Raw genomic sequence first — 23161 nt, 5'->3', positions numbered from 1 at the left:
GGACCTGGCTTTGCAGAAGGCCATCCAATGTTGACAGTGTGTCCCCGGCAGGGGGTGGTGGCCTGCTTGAGTCTCATCCTTTCTCCACCTCAGTCACTTCTTTTCCTGGGTTAATTATGGCACAGGTTCTGTAATTTATTCCCATCCTTACTGATAAGGAAGCTAAGGCACAGGAAGGTTGAGTCATTTGCCCAAGCTCACACAGCTAGCAGGTGGTGAAGCAGGGCTCCAGGTGTAGCACAATGAATGGTTGTCTCTTAACCAGCCTGCAAGCTGCTTCTGTGGAGACATGCTAATGTTTTTGTTTTTTTTTAAATAGGGTCGCCTGCTTTTAGACTTGTGATGATTCTCTCAGGGTCAGTAATTCCCCCAAATTCCCAACGAATCATTATTTCTTCATGCTTGGATACTCAAGTTCAGCCTTATGCTAAACTGTGGTTACTGGGAGTTCCAGAGATCACCGTCACACCCTGAACATAACTGTGAGCCCAACTGTGTATCAGACAAGCCCATTTTAATTTTTAATGGTCCTTCAGCTTTTATTTTAAGCAGTGTCCCACTGTGTCACCCAAAATCGGGCCCTAAGCCAAACCCTAAACCTCTTACCTTGGACTTTTTGGGTACTAAGGATATTAGGCGTGTGCTACCTACCATAACAGAATTTTTTGTCTTTTGTTTTGTTTTGTTTTCAATTTTTACTTTTATTTTTAAGTGCCTAAGGCATCAGGTTCCTTGGAGCTGGAGTTACAGTTGGAAGCCATCAACGTGCATGCAGGGAATCAAACTTGCTCCTTCTGCAATTGCAAAACGAGTTGTTAACTCCGGGCGCCATCTTGCTAGCCCTGCCTGGTTTGTTTTCACTTTTCTTCCAAAGAAAGGTTTTTTGTTTTTTTGTTTTTTGTTTTTTTAATTCTTTGAGCAATAGCTCCATGCTACAACCTTCCCTACCCCCACCCCAAAATGTAGTTGTTTTTTTTTTTTTTTGCTGCCTTCTATATCTGCCATAAGGATAGAATCTTTTATAAATAAGTCACCATAAGTTGTGTGTGTGTGTGTGTGTGTTGTACTCTTGGTGTTGGGTATGCCCACAGGCATGTAGAGGACAGAGATTAATGTTAAGTCTAATTTCAGTCACTACACCTTTTGGAGACAGGGCTCTCACTAAACTTAGAGCTCACCCATTGTCTGTAACAACTGAACCACTAGGGCATCTTCCTGTCTCTCTTCCCAACCCCTGTCCATACCTCTAGGGTTCCAGACACATATTACCTGCATGCTGTTCGTGTAGGTTCTGGAGATCCACGCTTGAGTCCTCTTGTTTACAGGAAACATACTCTATTGACCAAGCCATCTCCTCAGCCCCCTCAGTATACTCCGAATGTGCCCTGGTTTTTCTTTCTTTCTTTTTCTTTTTCTTTTTCTTTTTTTTTTCTTTTTTTTTTTTTTTTTTGGTTTTTTGGTTTTTCGAGACAGGGTCTCTCTGTGTAGCTCTGGCTATTCTGGAACTCACTCTGTAGACCAGGCTGGCCTCGAACTCAGAAATCCGCCTGCTTCTGCCTCCCAAGTGCTGGGATTACAGGGGGTATGCCACCATGCCCGGCTTGGCTTTTCTTGAATATTCTGCTATGCCTCCCAAGTAGGTCCACCTCCATGTGAGCGGAAGAAAGCCGCACCCTTGCATTATAGGGCTCCCTCTGTGGCGCTGTTCTTATGGGACTGTGAAGGGATTCTCTCCAGCCATGCCATCGTGGCCACAAGATGTAAAGTGGTTTAGAACCATCCTAGACACAGAATCGGCACCCAGGAAGCGGATGGGTACCTGGTGCCTTTACTTCTCCATCAGGTTTCCCTGACAGCTCGGTCACCTTTCTCTGCTGGCGCGCTCTCCTCAGCCATTGTATTGTCTTTTCCCAAGGCATCTTTGCTTTTTTACTAGGTACATAGATTTTTACATGCGTGCACAGTGCTAATAGTGTCTATTCATTATGTGATCAACTTCTACCGCATTCTGGGCTGAAGCCTTTACCTGTGCATATCAGATGATCTTTACAGGGCTGTCGCTTTCTGCCCTGTCGTCTGTTAACTGAGTACAGTGATAGCTCGTGGAATGGCGAGAATTAAATGTGGTGGTGAGTCTTCACTGCTTTGTGCTGTCTGGTGAAAACATGCAGCCATTGCATAGCTGTGGTGGAGTGATTTTTGTTGTGTGTGAAATAAGATTCAACAAAGTCCTCACTGGCCTTGGAGTTGTCCTGCCGCCCTGGGTGACCTTGAACGAGAGCTCTTGTGTACACCACCCCATTGCTAAGATTCCGGCCCCATATCAGCGTGCCTGGTCTAGGTGGTGCGGAGAATCAGACTTTGGGCTTTATGCTGGCTGGTCGTACACTCCACCCACTGAGCTGCCTCCCTCCCCTGTGCATTTGAAATCTGCTTCTTTATCTTCAGTGACCAAGGCTCAAAGCAATTTGAAGAATGTAGAGATTTAATAATTCCTACCTCCACTACTATATACATTCATCTGTATATGTCTGTATATGTATGTGTTCACTTTTACATATAATATTGTGTGAAAATATGCAGTGAATTCAGAATGAGGGCTGTGCCAGACATGGTGGCACATATTTTCATCCCAGCACTGGAGAGGCAGAGGCAAGCAGGTCTCTGATTTTGAGCACGCCCTCTTTTATATAATGAATTCCAGGCACGCCAAAATAAGATAAACACTAATTAATTGATTAAGAAAAAAGATGACGCCTTGGCTAAGGTAGAGGTTTACTATATAAACTGCCTGCAAACCATACAAGCATTAGGACCTAAGCTTGTGTCCTAAAAGCCACATAAAGTCCAATGCAGAGGCCAGCATTTGTAATTCCAGAGCTGTTCTGTCAAGATGGAAGGCAAAGATAAGAGAGTCTCTGCAAGTTCAAGGGTCAAGTGACCAGGCAATACTCAGTAGAAAAACAACAGAGTCCACTCACCTCTGTGTGTATTCTGAGCTACACAAGTACCAGACTCACCCACATGAATGTCATGAATGAGTGAGTTTGTGATCGCTTCAACCCTGCCTTAGGAAAGGGCTTTGTTGTTGTATTACTTTTGTTTTTGCTTTTAATTCTGAAGTAGTTGGGTATGAGGGGCATGCCTTTAATCCTAGCACTCAGGAGGCAGAGGCTGATGGATCTCTATGAGTCTCACATAATTAGTTAAAGCACAGCCCGGCCTATGAAGAGAGACCCTGTCTCAAGTAATTAGGTAAAAAAAAAAAAAAAAAAAAAAAAGAAAGATTTAAGCTTTTTGAGAATGGCGTATACACAGGTACTATATTTAAATATTTCCCACCAGCTCTTTCTCTTCCTGTGCCCTTTCGCTTCCTTTGGAATTGATGGTATCTTCCTCTATATTATTAATACACACACACACACACACACTCCCTACCGAAACCATTCAGTGTTGCTATTGTATACATATGTATAAGGATAACCACTTGGAATTGGATAACCTATCAGGGGCTCATCGTACAAAACTATTCCACCGCTCTCAGCTGCCACTAATTGCCTGTCTTTCTTCATCTTGGGCAAGAACTTGTAGAATTCCTCCCATCTACATTAGCGTATCAGGTGGTGCTGTTGCTCGGCAGGTCTTTTGTAGGCAACCATATTGTTGAGTGCAGCATCCCTGTCGTTGGGTCAAGAAGACACTCTCTTATAGCTCATCCTGATTCCTGGCTCTTGGACTCTTCCCACCCTGTTCCTCTGAGATGTTCCCCTGAGCCTTCCACACGGCACTGGCATTGTAGATGTGCCAATTGGAGCTAGGTGTTGACTGGTCACTTCTTTTTATTTGACACTTGCAGATCTCTGTAATATTCCCCGTGTCCTGCAAGAAGCTTCTTTGGTGAAGGATGAAAGATATGATTACCTGGCTTTTGCAATTACATTTCAAAAGAAAATCTTTTTAACTTAGTTAAACCAAAATACAGATAGCTTGTCTCTTTGGATTGAAGAAAGCCTGGGAACCAAGAGACAGGAATGACCAAATCCGTGATCTTAGAGTGCATGGGTGACACAAGTTGGCCAGAGAGGCAAGAACAGAGGGAGAGAGTGACAGGGATACCTGGGCTTATGAGTCTCTGGTCTATGTCTGTCTGTCTGTCTCTCTCTCTCTCTCACTCACCTTGTTTTTTTCAAGACAGGGTTTCTCTGTGTAATCCTGGCTGTCCTGGAACTCACTCTGTAGACCAGGCTGGCTTCGAACTCAGAAAGTGCCTGCCTCTGCCTTCCCAGTCTCTGTCTCTCTCTCTCTCTTTTTTTTTTAAGATTTATTTATTTTATGTATATGAGTACACTGTAGCTGTCTTCAGACACACCAGAAGAGGGCATCAGATCCCATTACAGATGGTTGTGAGCCACCATGTGGTTGCTGGGAATTGAACTCAGAACCTCTGGAAGAATAAGCAGCCAGTGCTCTTAACCGCTGAGCCATCTCTCCAGCCTCCTTCTCTGTCTCTTGAAGTAGGAGACTCCAGGCTACTGCTTGGATCAGAGCAGTGTTGGCCTCCTGGGTATGAGGCTGTCATCAAAGTCTGCCATTTGGAACTGGCATGCAAGCAAGGGAAGGTAGAATGGAGATGGGTACCTGGTGGCCTGGGACAAAAAAAAAACAGGAAGAGGGTAGGCCTGGCAATGTGACCGTCACTCTTGAGCATCCTGGGAATTAAAAGATTGGTTAAAAAATTTTTTTAAAAGCATGCCGGGTGTGGTGGCACACGCCTGTAATCCCAGCACTTGGGAGGCAGAGGCAGGTGGATTTCTGAGACCAGGCAAGCCTGGTCTACAGAGTGAGTTCCAGGACAGCCAGGGCTACACAGAGAAACCCTGTCTCAAAAAAAAACAAAACAAAACCCAAAAACCAAAAAACAACAACAAAAAAAGCAAATCCTTTTCTGTGGGGAAAAGAAAGGTTAAGATGTTCAAAGTTTGGTACCACGAGGCAGCCATCCCTGTCCTGACAACACAGAAGGAAGCAAGGCCTGTAGTTTTGGCTCCCTTCGACTTCACATCCATATGCGAGACTCCTGGTCACCACAGTCCTCCGGCTGATCAGTGAGTTTGGTGCAGTGTGAATATCTGGTTCTCTGGAAACAAGGTTTGTTTGCTTTTGTTTTTCTGCCCTGCCATTCAGCACATTTGCGACCTTGAGCAAGTCACATTCTTTGTTTTTCTACTTTGAATCAAGAATTATAAAACTTTCCCCACCTCCCTGAGAGTGGCAAAGAACAGCAGATAAAACCTCCGAGCTGTGGCCAGGGTCAGGGGCTGTTGTATTTCAGCTCCGCTCCCGTGTGGAGCCTCCAGGTCCGAATCCTCCTGATTTTCAGGGCTTGTCTTGTTTGTGTCTGTGGTGCCGGAGTAGAACTCACAGCCTTTCTGAGGCACGTACACAATCACTCAGCTGCACTCTCAGCCCCTTAACATGCTACCCATACAGAGCCACTGCTTCTTTCTTTATTTGTTGGAGGTTTGGGGGGAGGGGAGCAGGATGTTCAAGACAAGGCTTCTCTGTGTAGTGCTAGCTGTCCTGGAGTTTGCTAAGTAGACCTGGCTGGCCACGAACTCAGGGATCCACCAGTCTCTCTGTCTCCTCCTGAGTGCTGGGATTAAAGGCATGTACACACACACACACACACACACACACACACACACACACACACGCCTGTCTCTTCCTAGTCTCTCCCTGTTCTCCTTTCTCTCTCTTTTCTTTAGCTCTCCTTTCTGTCTCTCCTCACTCACTGTCTTTCCCTCGATTGTCTCGCCTCTCTCCTCTTTTCTCCTTTCTCTTCCCCCCCCTTTGCCCCACCCTCTCCCTATATACAGGAACTCTGTGTTTCTCGTCAAATTATGGACAATCCTCGATGGTGGGTTCATGCACTCTCTAGCCAGACTCTTCATCAAGCTTCAGCATTAGCAAATCTGAACCTGAGGCCCCAGAAGATGTGAATCTTTATTAGTCATAATGAGTAGCTGGAACACAACCTCATAAAAAGCACTGGTAGAAAACAGGGGGTTAATATCATGAGTTATAGATGCCTTGATTGATTTATCCTCACATCTGACCCCTGTATTTTCTGTCTTGAGCACCGAGGAAGGACTGTACCATTTATTCAGTGTGGACTTTAGGGGAAAGGAGGACCTAATACAACATCCAGGCCCACGTCTGTTTACTTTATATTTCACTGTGTGGATGAGTGCTGTGTACACAGGGGCACAAGCTTTTCCGTGTGTCAGGTCAGAGGTTGATGCCAGGTGTCGTCTTTCTTCTGTGGCTCTCCAAGGTCTTTCTATTATAATTTTATGTTTTGGCATTTTGTCTGCATATGTCTGTGCACCACATGCACGAGTTACGTTACAGTTGTCAGCCATCATGTGGGTGCTAGGAATTGAACCCGGGTCCGCTGTAAGTGCGGTACTCTCAGCCACTGAGCCATCTCTCTGGGCCCTGTGTTATTTCTGAAGACATTCTCGAACTGAACCTGGAGCTTGTTGCTTTGACTGGGCCAGCTTGGCTGGTGAGTTCCGGGGATCCTCCTGTCTCCAGTGTCTGGGTTACACACTTGAGCCTGTACTGTTTTTTGTGTTAATTCTTGGGATCTGGCCTCAGGTCCTCGTGCTTGCCTACAGGCCCATCCATCCGTCTCTCTAATCCCGGCGTTCACACTTTAGGCAGTTCTTAATAAACTTGACTCTTGTATTTTACCCTAGTGATCTTCACATTGCCTGAGGTCAGTAGCCCCCGGGCTGTGATCTTGTCCAACTCCCATGAGTTCAGCAAGCTGGGGCTTGGGCAATGCTTACGTGGAATCTCTCCAAAGACAACTCAGGTGCAGGAGCCTTGGCGCGGGTGACTCAGAGTCTGGCACTGGCTGCCATAAAGAACAGCCAGCCAATACTCCAACAAGGTGGTTATAGGTTCCTGTGTTCACAGGAGTAGGAGGAGGATAGGCTGGTGTTTTCCTTCTTTCTTGCTGTCTCTCTTAAGAGACTTCAAACAGACTTCCTGAATGTTTATTGCCACTCAATTTTGCAAGAAGATCATAGATTTTATTTATTTATTTTTTTTGAGTCTCATGAAAATCCTAATTCTTTGGCGGGAAGTATCCTCTGTATGCCTTCCAAATAAAAAATCATTAGTCATAATCGCTGGTGGATGCAGGGTATGCTGACCCCTGCTGCTCTGTAGATCTTCATTGGGGTGTGGCTTGTAGCAGAACCTTTCTCCTGTCTGGCCTGCTCTCTCTCTCTCCAGGTGTCTGCAGGTGGGGTGTCAGCGGCATTTGAGTTCCCAGCATTAATACCAGCCAGTGAATTGGGGTTACAACTGCAGCATAGGATATGTGTCTCCTTCCTCTTCTTCTGTCTTTCTTCAAAATAAAATAAAGGCACAAATATCACTTGCTTTCTTCCATCCTAATACAATCCAGTCTAAGGGGTAGCAGACAAAGAACAAAGCTTCTGCCTTTTATACTGCTGTGTTTGGAAAACAGAGAAGGGTATAATAATAATAATAATATAATAATAATAATAACAACAACAACAATAATAATAATGATAAGCCGGGCAGTGGTGGCGCATACCTTTAATCCCAGCACGTGGGAGGTAGAGGCAGGTGGACTTCTGAGTTCAAGACCAGCCTGGTCTACAGAGTGAGTTCCAGGACAGCCAGGATTGTCTCGAAAAACCAAACTGATGATGATGATGATGATGATGATGATGATGATGATGATGATGATGATAATGATGAGATGGAGCTGTGTTCTCATTTCTCATTATGTCTGTCTTCATAGTCTCTCTTTGTCTTCTTTGCAAAGACTGTGGACCATTTTAGAAAGCCCACACAGGATGCGCTGCCTAATGAGGTACTATTGAAGCATATGCTGAAACCTTAGAAAACCTGCCCAGCCCTCAGGACTCTGGGGAAGAAGATGCGGAGAGAATCTTTGGCCTGTAAATAACTAGGTCCAAGTGGAGTGTGCACTTTGCCCCAGATCCTTCAGCTATGTGAGTCCACTGGATTGACTACAAGTGGCTGTTGTCTATTTCCCTGGTTGCATAGTGTAGAGTCTACTCTGAGTCAGGTTTGAGAGGGTCCTGAAAGACTCTCTGGTGCATGGCTGGTACCCACCTAGACTTGTGGGGAGAGCATTTTGTTTTATTCTGAGCATTGGTAGCAGGACATCACCGTTTGTTGAGGACTTTCTTGCTCTGTGTGTCTAGGATTACACAGTCAGCTGCATTGCCAGCTTGCCTTGTCATCTAGTATTTCCCAGTCACTGGAAGGCTGGTATCAGCTTGCTTTCCCATTGTTCGGTGATAACCAAAAGCTCCGTTTATAATAATCAGCAATGTGTCTAAAATCCAGCTTGGAGGGACTGGGCAGATGATTCAGTCAGTACAGTGCCTGCCCTGAGAAGGTGAGGGACCTGAGTTATGTCCCCTAACAGTCACCTAAAAGCTGGGCAAGGCATGGATGTCATGTTGGGGAACCATGAGCTTCCGGTTCAGTGAGAAACCGTGTCTTAAAAATAAATGGAGGGTGATGAAGGAAGACACTATGTAAATATGTGGCCTCTACATTTACATGCACATATAGGCAACACACACACACATATACCACACACACAACCCAACACAAACTGTACATCCACAGATGCACAAACACACACTGAAACACACACATATTCAAACAAACACAAATACAAAAACAAACAAACACACCCTACATACACACACAAACAAAGCCCTGTTTGGAGAATTTGCTGCTTCAGAATGCTGTCTACTCTGTAGATATTGTAAGCTATTGTGGGGGGGGGTGTGTGTGGGTGGGTGGGTGTGTGGGGTGTGTGTGTGTGTGTGTGTATGTGGTGTGCTCCTGTGGAAAGGTACAGGGGTGATAGAGAGATGGGTTTCCTCACGGGCTTTCTGCAGAGCACTGTCCATCTGTGACAGCGGGTGAACACTCGTCTTGGAGGTAGCACTTGTTGGTTATACCTAAAACCAGGAGTAGATTGGAACAGGTGGAAGAAGACTTGCTAGGGAGGACTGATAGTAAATAGAAGGCTAAAGATTGAGGTGTGGTATAAGCAAGATGCCTTTCCTTCCACGTTTCCCATTTCTTTTAAAATTGTGCATGATAGCTTGTATACCTATATGTGTGTGCACACTACATGTGTGCCTGGTGCCCGTAATGATCAGAAGAAGATATCGAATCCTCTGGAACTGGAGTTACAGATGACTGTAAACCACTGTGAGTGCTGGGATTCAAATCCAGTTCCATTAGAAGAGCAGCCAGTGTTCTTAATCACTGAGCCATCCCACCCCCGGGTGTGCAGTGGCTGTTTACTAGGCTATGAAATTATCTGAGAGACAGGTTTTATCTAGAGGGCTACAGAGAGTCCAGAGAGAAATTAAAGAAAAGGTGAACCACTCTGACCTACTTTGAAATCTGTAAGAGGAAAGGTCTTAATTTGAATTTCAGGGCTACACAGATTAACACAGTCTACAAAGTCTAGTACCAATCTGAGAGGTTGTAAGTTACATGAGGGAAAATCCACAGACTCGGTAGTTTACCTCATATTTTTGACAGTTTTGGCTTTTGAAGCACATGGATGTATTTCTCCTCATGTCCCAGTACTTATTGAGAAACAGAAGTGATTTGAGTTCAAGATCAGCTAATTCACAATGCCCTTGTGAATTCCAAATTTAAATTATCTCAGAGAAAGGGCAGATGTATAGAAAGATTTTCCTCAAGCACAAAACAAACAAACAAAACAAACAACAACAACAGAAACACCAACAACAACTTAAAATAAGGATAAACAGAGAACAGACCAAAGTAGGGGTTGCTGACTCCCCTCCCATAAAGTAAGAGGCTGTGTAGGAAGTTACTACTAAAATTTGAATTCCAAGTCATGATCACAGGTGGTGATACATTGCCCTGCTTTCCCCTTTTTCCTTTAAGGGAGGAAAATGTCTGAGAAGACTCAGATGATGAACAAAATCTGAGTTGCAGGCTACAGTGCATGGGACTGTGACCCCAAACTTTCCAGATAGTTTTTTGAGGGACTTCCATGTGTCCATCTCATCAAAGACCCCTCAATAAGGGTGTTACACAAAATCTCTTCTAAAGGTTTCTTTTCTTCCAGCTTGCTGTACGTATGTATGTGTGTGCTTGCAAGGACTATGTTTTATGTAAACATGTTAGTAGTTCCTTAAAAGTGGTAAACATGTTTTTAAGACCAGCTACCTTGATAAACATGCTAAACTAGGATTACCTAGCCATTCCTCTAAGCACCTGCCATGAACCTGAGATACAAGTAGCTCAAACTCAAACGCGGTAAACATGCTGAAGTAAAACATCGTTTGTATGAAGCAGATGGCACTCAGTTACTTAGAAAGTGAAGGCACTGTTGAGCATGGAACCATCTTGAATCCAGAGAAGGAAGACATACTGCAAATGCCCAGGTTCCTGGTTACTATGGAAATATAGCCTGGCAAAACAGCAACTCATCCCCTAGTTTAGTTTGCAGGCTCTGTGTAGACATTCAGAAATGGCCCCAGACCTTGATATCTCTGATCCCTTTTACAGATAAGGCCTTAGAGGAGAGTCAAAGCAAAAGGGCATCTGGGCAGTCTGTCTAGGTGAAGGTTTTGCACATGTGCACTGCCTTTCTGTAAGTTCACAGGGCTGTTTCTAAGTGCTGCCTTTATCAGCTGCTTCTGCTGGGTGACACCCTCCGACTGAGTCTTTATTGTAACCTGATCTCAGTGCTCAAATAAGCACAGAGTCATCCAGTGCCAGGCAATTGTCACATCCTTTATAAAGGAAGTGTTGATTCAACCCAGCCCAGGAAGAGCCACCAAGAGTAAAAGGTCCCCAGAGATGGAGTTGGGCCTTTTAAGTTATTTACATTAGAGCTTGGCCTGGAACAGGAGCCAGAGGCACTGTGTGCTGTAAAGAGAAGTTCTTTGATTTATTCATGTCCGTGCACATAAATGCCCTCACCTCCTCTTCTCTTCCTCTTCCGACCTCTCCTGTTCCTTCTCCCTCCTCACCTTCCTGTGCTCTCCATCCCTCTATGTCTACAACTCTCATCCACACACCTAGTTTATTCTCAGTGTTTTATCTTCCAGCAGCACATGGAAAATCTTTTCTCCAGTTGTCACTGAGACACTGTTAAGAGAGTAAGAGCTGTCCTTTCTGGTTCCCTGCGGAACTAGAATAAAGATCTTCTCCTGGCTGGCTGGACTGGAACCTGAGTTAAAGGATGTTAGTGTATGGTGATATGAATTGTGGGTCAAAATGGCTGCTGAGTATTTGTGAAGTTCTTATCATCAGTTCAAGTCTGCTGGACAGTCTTTCCAAATCTTCCTCAGATCAGCCATGAACAAACAGGATCCCCCTCTCTTCTTCAGTCCTGGCTTTACAAGTGTGTACTGTTAAACTAAAATCTTAAGCATTGTGATCCCTTTTGTGCATGACAACTTAAACTCTAGATTGCACAGATTTAGATAATATGGCATTTCTGAAACCATCCCTTAGTGGCTGATTTCAAAGTATACTACACATGCAAATCATCAGATTTTAATTTTTTTGTTGAAACCCATAGTGGTTTTTAGTTTATTTTTTGAACGTGATATTTGCCCCTACCTTTGCTGGCATATTCATAAAGCAGGAGAATTATGGAATGTTTGTAACAGTTTTATACTCAAATGATTTATTCTCTGTACTTGTGTTCTGAAACACTTAAAATTCCTTTACTTATTTTTACTCACTTGCAGACTGAACCCCAAAAGACAGTTCCTACAGCTCCACCTCTTGTCGGTCTGTCTTCAGTAGGTTTAATGACATTTTCCGTGGGCATACCTGTTCCTAAAGTCCTTCTGTGTGTCTTTCCTTCCCTTCTTTTATAGTGAGGCTACCTGTGAAATATGGAAGTCTGGGGTTCATTATATGAGCAGAAAAGTTCATATAATGTTGGGTCTAAAAAAGACATCACAGTGTTAGCAGTGTGGCTCACTGGGTAAGAACTCTCGCTGGCTATACAGGCCTTAAGAATTGAGTTGAATCTTTAGAACAAACATAAATGTGGAAGAAGAGAAGAACTGACTTCACAAATGTCCTGACCCCACAAAATGTCCTAATCCCCACAAGTGGTACCCACAATCATAATACCTATATATGATGATGATAGTGATGATGATGATGATGATGATTTTAAAAGACACCAACTGTATAAATAACCTTTTTCCCCACTTAAAACTGTCAGAGTAAGCCTGAGGGTTCCTACTATTTACTCTGAAGCTCACACAGTTGCGAGAATCATTATGTGTGTGTGTGTGAATACTATTTCATAGACACTTAATATTTTCTCTTTGGCTGGGGGGTAGCTTGGGTTGGTTCTAGAGACTTCAGTTTTTTAAAAGCTTAAAAGCTTGGTCCCTTAGTATTTTGTGAATCCAGGGAAATCGTACAGTAGTGGTTTTCTGTGCACAGTAGGTTAACCGTCTCCCCCCTCCCCCCCCCATGTATTTCTCTGCAACACCTTTTACTGTCTACTACAGCCCCACTCTCTGCTTCCACCTCACAGCTGGAGCCTCCTTTTGGGATTAGCCTTTACCCCGGAGATTCTATTTGGAAGGCTTGTGATGTAGAATAGTTTCCTGTCTTGCATGAAAGGCCTTGGGAGCTTTATGTGAAAGAGCTGAGGGAGTGTGGATAGTGGGGGGAGGGGGCCGTCGCTCCTTCAGGAACCTTGCACAGGGGACTATTTTTCTTATATGATATAAATGAAATCTTCACTCTGCCCACTTTTCTGCCCACGCATGTACTGAGCGTCTCCAAGGAGACAAGGAAACCCAGAGTCCAGCGATGGTGAATCCCCCACCAAGACAGCAGGCTGGAGTCTCAGGCAACACTCCCAGGCGCCCTGCCTCCCAGCTGCCCCTCTCAGACAGCCTCCCTTTCAAGCAGGCTTTCTCAGAGGAGTCTCTCTCTTTTCTGGCAAAGGAGCCTGGGCATTCTGTATGCAGGGATCCTGGGGTGAGTTCTGTAGCAGGTAGCCAATCTGGAGGAGGAGGGTAGGTGCGGACAGTGGTGGCTGAGGCAGGCTCCACTTGTGAGGACAAGCTTGTTCCTTTGTCTCCTGCCTCTCAGTGCTTCCGTTTGCGCTCCTTTGTACCTCTTAGCCCAAAGGCCTAAGTCAGAAGACATGTTCTAAAAGTTCTTGGTACAACAGTCCCTTAGGAGCTCTATCAAGGGCTTGTCTTAGCCGTCAGTCCACCTTTTCAGGTGCAGGAATCCCTCCACGGATCCTCATTTCTGTTTTCCTCCCTATGGGACATGGGAGCCCTGGCCTTCTGACTCAGAGTTGTAACTATTTTCTTACACCTGCACATTTCACTGTCCAAGTCACCTGGCTGCTCATCTCTGGGGAAGCTGGTACCACGGCAGTCTTCTGTGGTCACTTTCCAAGCCCAAAGTGTCAGATTTTGTTTGAGGCATCGATCATGTCTGTGTGGCCCCTTCCCTGGTGTACAAATAATATGAGTAGCCACATTAAAAATATATATGTATAGGTATGCATGCTGCTGGGTGGTTAAGAGCACTGTCTGCTGTTCCAGGGAACCTGAGTTCAGTTCCCGGAACCTACATTGTAGAGCTCACAGGCTAATATACTTCCAGCTCCAAGGCAGCTGACATCCTCTTTGGCCTCCAGGTACCTCTTCATACATGGTGCACATGTCTGCACACACACTCTGTCTGTCTGTCTGTTTCTCTCTCACATACACATACACACAAATAAAAACTATTTAATCTTTAGAAATTTTTATATGATATGCAACACTTTTCATTTTATATAAGTACATCATTTTGTAAGCATCCTTTTTGATCTTTCTCGAGTGCGTGCTCGCTTCTCATTTGAGTAGACCCCAGCATTCTGACTAACCATGTAATTTTCTGGCACATTACCTGCACACCTCAGTTTCCTGTGGCTGGTCCTTCTCTCTTCGCAGGGCTGTGGTGGCCTACTGTTATTCTTATACTTAGTTTTATGACAATGAATATCTCAATACTTGCCATATCTGTGCTGCTAATACTTCTTTCCTCACTTGAAGTTAAAAAACAGGGTGGGGTCGCCCAGTCATGTGTTCAAGCTTTGGAGGGCTCCTTTGTATTTCTTTTGTCTTACCACCAGGTCACACCACTTCTATACCTGCTATTTTGGAAGCAAACCTCAGCACTTCAGAAAGCTTGAAGGACTCATGTAGAGTAGCTTGCTTGGCTCCTGGGTTCATAGTGAAAACTTTGAGATGACCCCAGACCACCTCTGCTCAGCTTTTCTTTTCTTTTATCTCTGTCTGTCGGGCTAGGTAGGTTAGCTCAGGCTGAGCTCAACCTCTGAGGATGACCTTAAATTTCTGAGATACTTTGGAGATACCATAACCAAAAGTTTCAATGTTTGGAAGAAGAACATCTATGTATAATCAATGTGCTAAGAACACCCACATACACTCCACACACACACACACACACACATATACTCATATATTCATACACACATACATACATACATACATACACACATATATTATACATATATACACAGACACACACATACACACAGAGATACAAACACATACAGACACACATACTCATAGACACACATACACATACTCACACACATATACTCATAGATATACATAGATACACATAGACATACACAGACACACATATAGACACATATAGACACACATATAGACACACACACATACATATATTTATACACACATACACATAGACACATATACACAGACACGTATGCACATACTCACATGTATACTCACACATATACACATATATAAGCAGCTAAGGATCACCTTGAATTTTGACTTGAGTTTCCAGTTCCTAAGTGCTAGCATTACAGTGTATACTGCCATGCCTGTTTCCTGGGGTACTAGAAGCAGGACCAGAGCTTTATGTATGCTAGGAAAGCCCTCTCTCCCCTGAGCCACACCCCAGCCAGTAGGTTTTCCTCTTATGTCTTCAGTGAGATCATTCCATATGTGCTTCCATCTACTCTAAGCTTTCTGTGGGAGTGGCTGTTACTATGGTGGCTCGTGTTCCTGTGGTCCACTGCCTAGCTCTCTGTCTCTTTATTTGGATGCAGGTATGGTGAAAATACAGAAATCTTGAGTTTCTAAATTTTCCCAAGAAGAATCCAGTAGGACATGGTATATCCAGTAAGAGCTCTTCCTTGTCCCCTGAGCTTTAAATTTCTCTCATCATTCCTGCCTCCTCTCTGATATCTGTCCACACAGTGCCAGCCATTCATAATTACAGATGTCATGGCAGCTATTTCGTGGGGAAGAAGTATCTACTTACGTATGATACTGTGTCTGAGGAGTCATGGGTAATTTCACCAAATCGGAGGAAATGTATTCTGGAAAGTTTTCTCTGTAGACTGGCAAGAAGATTTGCTTGCCGTTTCTTTTGCCGAGGAATGAGGACGGTGAGGGTCACCTCTGAAGGGTTTTTCCTGAGATCCACTTCGTGAGGAAGTCTCCAGACCTGTGTGATAATGAAGTCTTTCCCTTCATTTTTTTTTTCTTATAGGCCCTGCAGGTGGCAAGGCAGCTCCTCCTTCAACAGCAGCAACAGCAGCAGCAACAACAACAGCAACAGCAGCAGCAGCAGCAGCAACAACAGCAACAGCAACAGCAGCAGCAGCAGCAACAGCAGCAGCAGCAGCAGCAGCAAGTTAGTGGATTAAAGTCTCCCAAGAGGAATGACAAGCAACCAGCTCTTCAGGTAGCAATTCTTTTTTTTCAAAAAATTACTGTCATACCCTTGCGTGTGTCTGAGAAGCCTTGCAGAGGTGGGTTATCATGACCATTGCAAACCGTCTAAGGTAAACGTGCAAAATGTGTGTGTGTTCTAGTTTATGAGATGACTATGACATGAGAAAAAATATCTTTGACCAGAAGCTTCTTTTTTGTACACCTATAGTTTTAATGTTGGGAGGAATCTAGCATCCTAGGGGGATCGAGTATGAATAACACAGCACTGATCATATCTGTCCTCCTGACATCACTACTGCACCATTCCCATGTAACCATTTTCCTATCTTCAAGTTGACTCGTTTTAGTTTCCACAAATGGGAGAGAGCAGACAATACTTGCCTCTCTAGGTCTAGCTAGTTTCCCTTACTGATATGCCCTCTGTCTCTGAACATTTTGCTGCAAATGACAGAAAGTTGTTCTGTCTGTTCATTGTGGGAGAAACGACTCTATTGCTGTTAAGCCACTGATGATAGGCATGTAGGCCAATCCCATGTCTTAGCTATCTGAATAGTACCACAGCAAGCGTGAGTGTTTGCAGATCTTGTCAGTGTGCCAATATGTTATTTATTTTCTGGTACTGTGATGAAACACCATGACCAAGGCAGCTTTGGGATGAGTAAGTTTATTTAGGCTTACTATCCAGAGGGATGAGAGTACATCTTGGCTGAGAGGCATAGCACCAAGTGTCAGACTTGGCAGTAGGAAGCTGAGAGCTCACATCTTCAACCCTGAGCAGGAAGCAGGGAGTGATCTGGCATGGTATAAGGCTTCTTTGGTGTCCAAGCCAGACCCCAGTAGTGTAGTTCTTCCAGCAAGGCTGACCACATAAACCTCCACAAACAGCGCCACCAACTGGGGACCAAGTGTTCAAATGCCTGAGACTGTGGGGGACATTTCACATTCAAACCACCATAACCATTTCATTTCCTTTGGATGTACACCCAGGAATAAGCTAGCTAAATCATATGATAGTTCTGTTTTTCGTTGTTTTTTTTGTTGTTGTTGTTGTTGTTGTTGTTGTTTTGAGGATTCTTGTGCTTATTTGAGGGTCTGTCATAATACTTTTTATAGTGGCTAGATTAATCAACTTTCCCATTGACTACACATAAAATTTCTTATTCTGGAGACATATTTTATTCATAACTAGGGAACAGGGTTGCAGAGATCTTTATAACACCTCATAGCCTTTGGACCAAGGGAGCTGTTCACCATTCTACTGTGTCCAACATGTCCTCCAGAAAGAAGTGCTGCCTGTCAACCCCAGCTGTCTGCAGTGTTGAGAGCTTCTGTTTGGCTTCACGAGGGTGCAGTGCTTCTGCTATGATACCCGGTAATGAGTATAGTAGCACACATGCCCTCCTTCTGTACATGTTTGCGGAATGTTTCTGAATCTTTAATTGAAAATGGGGAACAGTTTTTATGAAGTGATAACAAAAGAAGATTGTTTCAACAACTTCTCATGTCAGGCACATCGAGGCCAAAGGGGTTAATAAAGTAGAAGGAGAAATGAGTTCATAAAATCTAATTTGGATTTGGGTCTTGGTAGAGGAAATTGTGGTATTTAAAAAAAAAAAAAAGGTGAGGCAGGGTATTTAGGCCCGCCTATACTTAAGGTAGAAGGTAGATAGTGGGTGCTATTCCCCACCATTGGGGGCCAAGGATGGATTTCTCACTAGAAGTGTTGTAGCAAATTTTTGTGATTAGCAGTAACACAGTATGTTCCTAGTCAGTATGATCTACCTGTGTCAACTTCCCCCAGTATTTGTATAGACTAATGTCAACCTCTAAACACCTTTGCACATGTTGTCCTGTCCTTGGTAAGCTAATTCTAGCTTTCCTACTGTGCCAGGGAAACTGACCCTCTTCCACAAAAGTCCAACCTTATAGTGACAGGTTATTGGGCAAGTTGAATATCAGTGTGAGCTGTTTACAGACTCTTCCGAAGACAGCTGTTCAGTAAACTACCAGCAGCTCGCACACTCTTAAGGCCGTGTGGGTGCTGGTACCGGTGTGCGAGACAGTTATAATGAGGCGCGGTGCTGGGGAGGGCGGGTGTCAGGTGTTGTAAGAAGGGCTTTGTTGTGCAGATGTCTTAAGAACAGCTCAGGAGGATGAAATATGACTGTGTTGACCTTTCAGCGGTGAGCTTATTTGTCAGGATTCAAATAAGTTGAAGGGATCAAACCGAACAGTTTCCTTAGTCAGTCTGGGAATTGTGTTTCAGGGGTCAGCAGTGGAGGCCACATTGCAGATTCCATAACATAGCCAATTGTTGGTACATATTAAAGTACCAGGGCATCTCCTGCAGACAGAGACACAATTAAAATTCTAATTTATTAATGTATACAGGGAGCTGGCCCAGCCTGTCACTCAGTGATTCAAATGCCTGTCCGTTCTTTGGCCTCCCTCTTGGGGCCTCTCACAGCCTTGAGAATATTAGGGGTCCTGTTGAATTTAGCAGGCCTCCAATGCATTGGGAAGTGGCAATATAATATTGGGAAGTACAGCTTTGGTTTGAAGTTTTGAAAAATATACAAAGATACTGTCCAATCGCAGCAGAGAGCGGAATCTCACTTATGAATAAAAATAAACTGGATTTGCTTTTCTTCATGTATATGTGTGTTGCACACCAGTGCCTGACAGCGAGTGTGTTACTCAGTCCAGCTCCACAATTTTTTGCTTTTGAGACACATCAAAGCCTCAGTTAGCCTGGAACTTGCTACTGTAGACCAGGTTGGCGTCAAACTCATAGAAATCCACTTGCCTCTGCAATATAGGTTGACACCATCATGCCAGGCACTCTGAATTACTTTTGGAGACAGTTTCACACTGAACTTGACTATACCACTTTAACTGTGTGGCTTGCCATTGAACTCTAGGGATCTGCCCTCTCCCCCCACACCCTACCCACCCCCACTAGAATTGCATATGCACATCTCCATGCCTTGTTGGTATAGGTCTGAACTCACCCCCTCATGCTGGAAACTCTTTACCAATGGTCTGTCCCTCCAGTCCCAGTACTCATGTTCTTAAAGCATGGCATTTAGGATAATGAGTAATGGTTCCTTTGGCCTAAGTAGGGATGCGATGGATAGTCTGAGGGGATTTCCTTCTGAGAGTTCTGGTTTTTCTTGACCATTAAAGATTTTAGCAACCAAGCCAAAAATCTGACACATAACATGTCATGGATCATGGCTATGTACTAGCCTTGTGATGTATTCTACACTTCAGTCTGTGTAGAAAGGATGGAAGGAACATGGCTATCAGGAATTCTAGTCTGTGAAGACAATATTGAGTTTCCCCTTAGCTCCTCAGACTTTCAAGAGTTGGCACATGTGCAGACTTTTAAGAGTTGGCACATGTGTGTGTTCTTCTATATGTATATGTGTGTGTATTGTGTTTGTGTCCTGACCTCTTGCTGAATATAGGGTCACTTGGTTCCCGTAAGCTCTGTTAGTGGAGTCTTGCCTTCTACTAACAGAAAGGAGAAGTTACTAAGCTCAGTCACATAGTCTATCACCTTGTTATAAAATGATGAGTGTAGACATGGTACTTCTCAGACGACATAACCTTGACATTGAAGTCTATCCCAGTGCACCGTGTCCTCTTCCGTGGGTGTCTTACCTGGAGTGGCTCTAAAATGAACAGGAAGTCTTGTCACTCTGCACAGGGTTTCTCTCTGATCCTCTCCTTTACCCTTCAACTCTGAGAGCTGTGGTAGCAGATTTCAGATCTGCATAGAGGAACGACTGATGGGGAAGGAGTATTTGATCTGCTGAGAGCTTGGATGGTGGGGGAGGGGCGAAAAGAAACCTTAAATCCCCAAATGTGCTGTGGCGCATACTGTAAGCAGATCTCCCACTTCTCCACGTCACATTTGGCAGCACACTTCAGTTTCACAGGCTGATGAGACAAACAAAAGAAAAGGGAAAGTGAGTGGAGGCTCTAAGTGGTTACCTAAGATATCATGAACCCAAGGCAGACATCACCAAAGTGGGCTAATTTCACCAGGAGAGAAACACATGCTGCTCATGCATGCTAAACTAAGCCCAGTGTGTGCATTCTCAGGACAGAGCCTAGTTAATTGATGAAGAAGTCTTGAGCCAGGAACAGAGGCTACTTTTGGAGTTCTTGGCCAGTATCCGGCTCACTCTCCTACACTGTCCTCTTTGTTTATGCTGTTAATTTACCTGGCAGATATCTTTCATGAATGATAGAAATGGAAATGGAGAATTGGCTTCATCCCAAATTCACAATCAAGAACGATCTGAATTCATTAAATGCATTTTGGGGAACACCTCAGAAGAGCTGCAGTGCTGGGTGCTGGGGTGGTGCTCTAGAGACCCTTTACTGCAGACGTCGCCTTCAGGATGCTGTGCAACGATAAGGGAATTAATTCAATTTTGCTTAAAAAAATTAGAGGTGGGTAAAAATAGTAGGCTGCTTTTTATAAATATTTATATACTTCTGAAGATTGCTTAAACAACTGAACTAAACGCCTAACAGCGCAGGTGCCCTCAGAACCTCCGAAACGTGTGGATCTACTAGCTAGGAATTCGTTTGCAGCAGGGGAGCCATTTTTAGTGATCAAATTTTGAATGTCATTTCTGGGTGGTGATTCCTTTTGGTTCTTTAAGCATTTCAGTTGTTGGCTAGAAGGCAACACTGGAAGTTGACAGTCTTCTCCTCAGAATGTAAAAGTACACGTGGGTTACAACAGCCTGCAAGTCGAGACAGAGAGTGAGTCCTATGTGTTGCTTTCAGTGGGAAGCTGACCGCAGCTCCAACTGTCTGCACAGAGTATGAACTCAAAGCCAGGCATCTGGTTGGTTCCCCACCCATATGTCCTTTTCCCTCCAAGGCTATGTGCTGTGCAAGGCCTTACCTGGGAGGCCATTTTTTTTTTTCCTATAAAAATCAATAGTGAAGCCTCCCTTGAGGGCCATTCTTTAGCTCAGACTTAGAAGGGGTCCTGCTTTGAGGTTAAAACACAAGATTCAACAGGTGTCTGGTTTTGTCTATTGTTATTTGCTTGTTTGTTGTTTGTTTGTTTTTGCAGTTATAGAAAACGTGACATAGGCAGGGTGTTTTCTTTTCATTGCCTTAACACCCATAGTATCCTAGATCGTTTCTGTCATTCACCAAGGAATACTTTGCTAAGAGGAAACCCTTAAAGGACTCTGCAGTTTTCTTTTGTACCAATGAGATGGGATGATTGCAGAATACCAGCCCTTAAAATATGTGCACTGGGTTAGGAAAGTAAGTAATTCGGGTAATCAATGTGCATCCATTGATAGTCCAAGTGAACAGTGCCGCCAGCCAGCATCTTTGGTCTTTAAAACAGATCGGAAAGGTCATATTTTGGTCCCTTATAAGATGTCTCTTTCGGCAGACCTCTGGAGAATCCCATATAAGTGTAATATGACCATGTTCCTGTCATGACAGCACAACCCCAGGCCATGCCTGGGTATGTTTATTTATTGGTAATCTTACTCTCATAAGTATCCTTGTGTGGACATTTATATATGGTTGGCTTACCTCTGTATACTTAAATATTATAATGCAGGTTAAATGCTAATGTTTTATATCAATCTGTCTGTAGTTAGGGTGACTATTGCTGTGATAAAACACCATGACCAAAAGCAAGTTGGGGTGGAAAGGGTTCATTTGGCTTTCTCTTCCACAACACTGTCCATCTTCAAAGTAAGTCATGTCAGGGACTCATAAGGCAGGAACCTTGAGGCAGGAACTCTTGCAGAGGCCATGGAGGAGTGCTGCTTCCTCCTCATGGCTTGCTCAACCTGCTTTGTTACAAAACCCAGGACTATCAGCCCGGGGGTAACATCACCCACAATGGGCTGGGCCCTCCATCAACAATCATTAGAATGCCTTGCAGTCTTGCCTATAGCTTGCTATACGTTGGCATTTCCTTAGTTGAGGTTCCTCTCCAGTGACTTTAGCTTGTGTGCAATTGACATGACAAAGAACTGTCCAGCACACACAAATCATGTATATATCACCAGCGGCAGAGTATGTTAGGTGATGAAAGTTTGTTCAGTGCTCAACATGGACCAGCCCCATAGCATTTCTTTTGGACAGGCAACCATTTCCTGAAGAAGGGAAACTGAAATTCTGAAAGGTTAGTGGGCCTTTCCATGGAACACGCAGACAGGAATAGAACACTGATGGGTATAGCCCCTTCTCCCTTTATATATATTTATACATAATATATAATATATACCTATATTATATATATCCTCACTGAGAAATTATGTCATAATTTCCATAAAATAGCAAATTATTGTGTTTTATATATTGTAAACAGAAAACAAATGAACACTACCCAATTTCACTGTAAATATCTGACTTCAAATGAAGGGCCACTTACATCTATGTAATTTCCTAATTACTACAGCTGTGTATATATCTTCGTGTGTGTGTGTGTGTGTGTGTGTGTGTGTGTGTGTGCTTGCATGTGTTTCTGTGTGTTCTTGTGTGCGTCTGCACATGTTTCTGAATCTGCGCATCAGGACAGAGGGCAGCAGTGAAGAAGAATGCTTCCTTTTCCCCAAGGCTGCTTGCCCCTCTGAGCTTACGTATGTTGGAACATGGAATACTGTGTTATAATCACCGCATGGGCTAGGAGGTGGAGAGGGACAGGAGAAAAAAACATACTTGACTGGTCAAAAATGTGTAAATTGCTGACAAAATGACACGTGTAATTAAGAGTGTTCCTACCATTTTACCTTGTGGTTTCCACCTCCAGTGTTGAAAAAGAGAGCGACTCCCACCTCGCTAATTACCATTATCACTGAAATGCTGGGGTTGGAGTCATTAGTTCCATGTGCATTTAATTAGAGGAAGGCTGAAATTGGATTTAACTTATTACTTTTTCATGGATCACTTTCTTGTCATCACTTCAAATTGGATTGCAGCCCCAGGTAACTAATTATGAGAGCCACAGGATCAAGAGTGAAAAAAAAAAGGTAATTAGGAATAACACTGTCGGACCCTCGCTGGTCATCTACTTGTGCTCCAGGAAACGGGGTGAGGGGAACAAAAGACACAACCATAGTTTGCAGCATTAGAGGCTGGGGAGTTAGAGCCCTGTGTGGTTGCTAAGCATCATGGGAGTATGTCACCACCCATAGTGGCTTCTGTGATACACAGCTGAGTTTAAGATGTTGACTCTACGTGATCCCACTCTCAGTTTTTCATACCTAGATTAAACCCGTGAAAACAACAGATTGGATGGAGGTATG

The 23161-nt window shown here is 43.9% G+C and overlaps 1 protein-coding gene across 9 annotated transcripts in view; it reads left to right on the top strand.

The window, feature by feature from the left end:
• The window catches only part of Foxp1 (forkhead box P1), a 448446-nt gene that overhangs the window by 283758 nt on the left and 141527 nt on the right, over positions 1-23161 (top strand). For 8 of the 9 annotated variants that reach the window (XM_052174415.1, XM_052174416.1, XM_052174424.1 and 5 more), the window contains one exon: positions 15673-15867. The exons of the other annotated variant lie outside the window; for it this stretch is intronic. In XM_052174415.1, the coding sequence (XP_052030375.1) occupies positions 15673-15867 (195 nt within the window). The remainder of the gene's footprint in view (positions 1-15672; positions 15868-23161) is intronic. 9 annotated transcript variants of the gene reach the window in all.

Source organism: Apodemus sylvaticus, chromosome 2, assembly GCF_947179515.1.
Source record: "Apodemus sylvaticus chromosome 2, mApoSyl1.1, whole genome shotgun sequence".
Classification (NCBI taxonomy): Eukaryota; Metazoa; Chordata; class Mammalia; order Rodentia; family Muridae; genus Apodemus; species Apodemus sylvaticus.
This window is presented reverse-complemented; position numbering and strand designations above follow the sequence as displayed.